Raw genomic sequence first — 3,423 nt, 5'->3', positions numbered from 1 at the left:
GGAGACACAACAGAAACCCCAAAACACACAGCCTGAAAGTGTTCTGTGCCTGCACTGGTGCTGAGAGTGTCTGGGAATCCTGGTGACACCAGGGTGTGGAGCTCCCAGTGCCTCCTGGCTCCTGGCTGGGAGCAGACGTGGCCTGGAGCTGCCACGGGCCCGCAGAGCTGCCGGGTGTTTCGGCCCCGGGCTGTCCGGCTGCTGTGTCCACGTACTGATCCAGCCCCTGCCCTTTCTCCCCCAGCCCACATCACCAGAGCAGCTCCTGTTGGCCAAGGGCAATAAAACCCGGGCACAGCATCACACCAAGGCCAGCACCACCCACCTGCTCCCACGCCATCTTCCAGGTGAGGGCTGCTGGCTCTGGGATTGTTCCCATTGCTGCTGGAAACAGACCTGGAAACCTGTGCCAGGACCAACATCCCAGGGCTGTCCCCCTCAACACGGAGCTGGGAATTTTGCTCCCCCGGGGCTCTGTCCATGGCTCTCTGGTTTCTCGGTACAAAGCTGCCAGTGGATTTCAATTCCAGCCAGGCCCTCGGCCGAATTCTCAGGGCTGTCACGGCTGCCTGGGCAGACGGAGGCTCTGGCTGTCACTTCAGCCTGAGCCTGGTGCCTCGCCCCTTGCTGCTTGCAGAGGAGCAGCCCAGGTGTCTGGATGCTTTTCCAGCCAGCTCCCAGCTGGGCTCGTTGGTGGGTCCTGGATTCCTGCCTGCACAAATCCCTGAGCTGTGCTGGAAATCTGCCCTTCCTGCTGCCAGCTCTGCCTCCCAACAAGCAAAGCACGGCTGGTGAGGATACAACAGCAATGCTCAGCTTCCAACACCTCTGTCCCTGCAGGGATTGCTCCTGGGGGGGGGGTGAGGGGATTACAGGACAGTGGGGGAAGCACATTGGGTTCTGCTGGGAGATTTTTAGGGATTCAGAGGGAAAGGCACGGAGCAGTGCTGCTGTGTGAGCCTTGATGGCTGTGCTCCCCCTGGCCTGCACCAGCCCTGGGCTTGGCACCCACAGCCCTGGCTGGTGCCTCCCTGGGGACACTGTCAGGCTCTGTCTGGGGGCTGCGTTTGGTGGCAAAGTCCCCAGGAAGGGTCAGGCCTGGAGCTGCCTCTGTGTGTGTGCCCACCCTGGCTCACACACAGTCCAGTCTAGACACACACAGTGTGTGCTGGGGCTTTGGGTGGGTTTGTTGCCCTTCAAGGACCCAACCAGCTGTACTCTGCTCCATCCCTGAGTGTGGGAAGTGCAGATTGTTTCCATAGCTCTGTCTCTTCCTGCCTCCATCCCTGACTTTGCTTCTCATGTCATCACCAGGTGTTTGGCTCACCATCATTGACACGGTTCAAGTGCCAGAGCATGGCTGGGACCCACAGTGCCCTCCTGCACAGCAGGATTTCTCTCGGGAATGCTGAAATCCTCAAGTCACATCCTCAAACAGGAGATGAGCCTGGAGGACACATCCTGCTCCCTGCTGCAACCCTGCAGATGCCACCAGCTTTGGGGGATGTGTAAGATAACTCTGTCAGGCACAAATATTGACTCCCAATTCTGTGCTGAGTTGGGCGAGTTGAAAACACCTCAAAAGCAGAGACAGTTCTGAAGAAAACTGCCAGATTAATTTGAAAAAAAAAAAATTTTCTGTTCAAAAACTCAACATTGAAAAAACTGTTGAAACCAAAATATATGAAAACGCCCCTCATACTGGAAATTTCCTATGTGAGGGTGTCCTGAGGTGTCTGAGTATCCTGTGGGGGTTTCCTGAACAGCAGATAGCTGTACAGGGACATGTGGATGAGGAAGAAGATGCCGATGATGATGGCAAAGCTGATGCCCACAGCCCTCATGACGAAGATTGACTCGGGGTCAGTGGGGCTCCGCTGGCGCCGGGGCTGGTAGGTGACAGTGAGCTGGAAGCCGGCCACCAGCTCGCCCTCCCGCCAGCAGAAGTAGGTGGCTTTGTCCCTCTTGCGCACTTGCTGGAGGTGCAGGTGGTTCCCGTGGTCGATGAAGACCCTCATGGACTTCTTGACCCCCACGAGGTAGTGGGAGCGGTAGAGCCGGACAGAGTCCTTGTCCCAGGCCACGGCGTGCTCCGGCCGCGCTCCCGGGCACGCGATGACCAGGTCAGTTTTGGAGGGCTGGCTGTGGTACTGGATGGGGACATGGGGCAGCTGGGGCTTATCACCCAGCTTGTAAACGATGTTGGAGACGGACTGCACACCCTCCTCGGGGACTTCCTTCTCTGAGCAAGGGGCCAGGCAGCTCCGGATGGCCACCTCGGGGCTCCGGAGGTGGATGAGGTGCTGGAAGTGTGCGGGCACGGCCCTGGAGCCGCAGGAGGTGACGTTGGGCAGCGCTGTGCGGTACCGGGGCTTCAGCTGGGCGCTCTGCACGTAACAGAGCCCGATCCGCCGCTGCTCACCCCGCACCCCGCAGCGGTCACAGCTCGTCCAGTCCCAGAAGGTGGTGAAAAGGGTGAATTCCTGCCCTGCGTAGTCCTCTTGGACATGCTCGTCTTTATCCAGAAAAGCCACTGTGATCTGCCTGGCGGGCTGCACGTCCACGTCATAGCCATAGAAGAAGAGCCCTTCCTTGGTGCCACACAGGTAATGCCCCGAGTCCCTCACCTGGGCTCGGAACACGATCAGGCTGAACATGCGGATGCTGAAGCGCTTCAGGAGGTCACTGCCCGTGCGGATGTGGCTCGAGTCCACAATCACAGTGCCATTGAAGTCTGTCAGCACCGTGGTTTTGTGGCTGTGCAGGCTCTTCTGGAAGTACCAGACAACAGAGGAGGCCACCTCAGGCTTGCACTTGCAGGGCAGCTCAAAGGTCATGTCTTCCATGTACGCAACATTCTCGAATATCAGGAAGGCAGGACATGCCATCTTCTTGAACACATCACCTTTCTTCTCAATGGCGAAGGCCTGCAGAACATCCACCAGGGAGAGGAGTATGGTGACTCCCAGCAGCCTCATCCCCATCACTCCAGGTGCTCCCTGGCCCAACAGAACTCACACAGCCCATCCAGGGATCTGCTGGGAGCATCCTGCTCTGAATCGGCCTAGCCTCTGTCACCCACTCTGGAACTCACCTGTCTCCAGCAGCTCTGGAGTGTTGTCACCCCCGTGCCTGGCAACAATGGAGCTGTGCTGGGACCAGAGGAACACCCAACGTCTCATTATGGTTTGAGTTGGATGGGAATTAGAGAGGATATCTAGTGCAGATCAACAACTTCATGGCTGGTGCCATTGAGAAACTGTTGGCTTTTGGGGCAGTGGGTTGTGCTTTAATGACTGGAGCCTGTTAGAGAGGGCAAGAGAACCTTCAGCCATGGGCTGGCTAACCTGATGAGAGGGGCTTTAAATGGAAAGGCTTGGGGGTGGGTTCCAAGGTGGCAATGTTTGTGCCATTGCTTCCTCC

The 3,423-nt window shown here is 57.8% G+C and overlaps 1 protein-coding gene across 1 annotated transcript; it reads right to left on the bottom strand.

Annotated features, from left to right (window-relative positions):
* Positions 1-1,712: 1,712 nt before the first annotated feature.
* FAM187A (family with sequence similarity 187 member A) lies at positions 1,713-2,984 on the bottom strand. Its single transcript, XM_014884799.2, has one exon. It carries the CDS (start codon positions 2,982-2,984, stop codon positions 1,713-1,715), a length of 1,272 nt encoding a protein of 423 aa, XP_014740285.2.
* Positions 2,985-3,423: the final 439 nt, after the last annotated feature.

This window comes from Sturnus vulgaris, chromosome 27 (assembly GCF_052056855.1).
Source record: "Sturnus vulgaris isolate bStuVul1 chromosome 27, bStuVul1.hap1, whole genome shotgun sequence".
Taxonomy (NCBI): Eukaryota; Metazoa; Chordata; class Aves; order Passeriformes; family Sturnidae; genus Sturnus; species Sturnus vulgaris.
The sequence above is the reverse complement of the archived record's forward strand: the minus strand, read 5'-3'. Positions and strand labels throughout refer to the sequence as shown.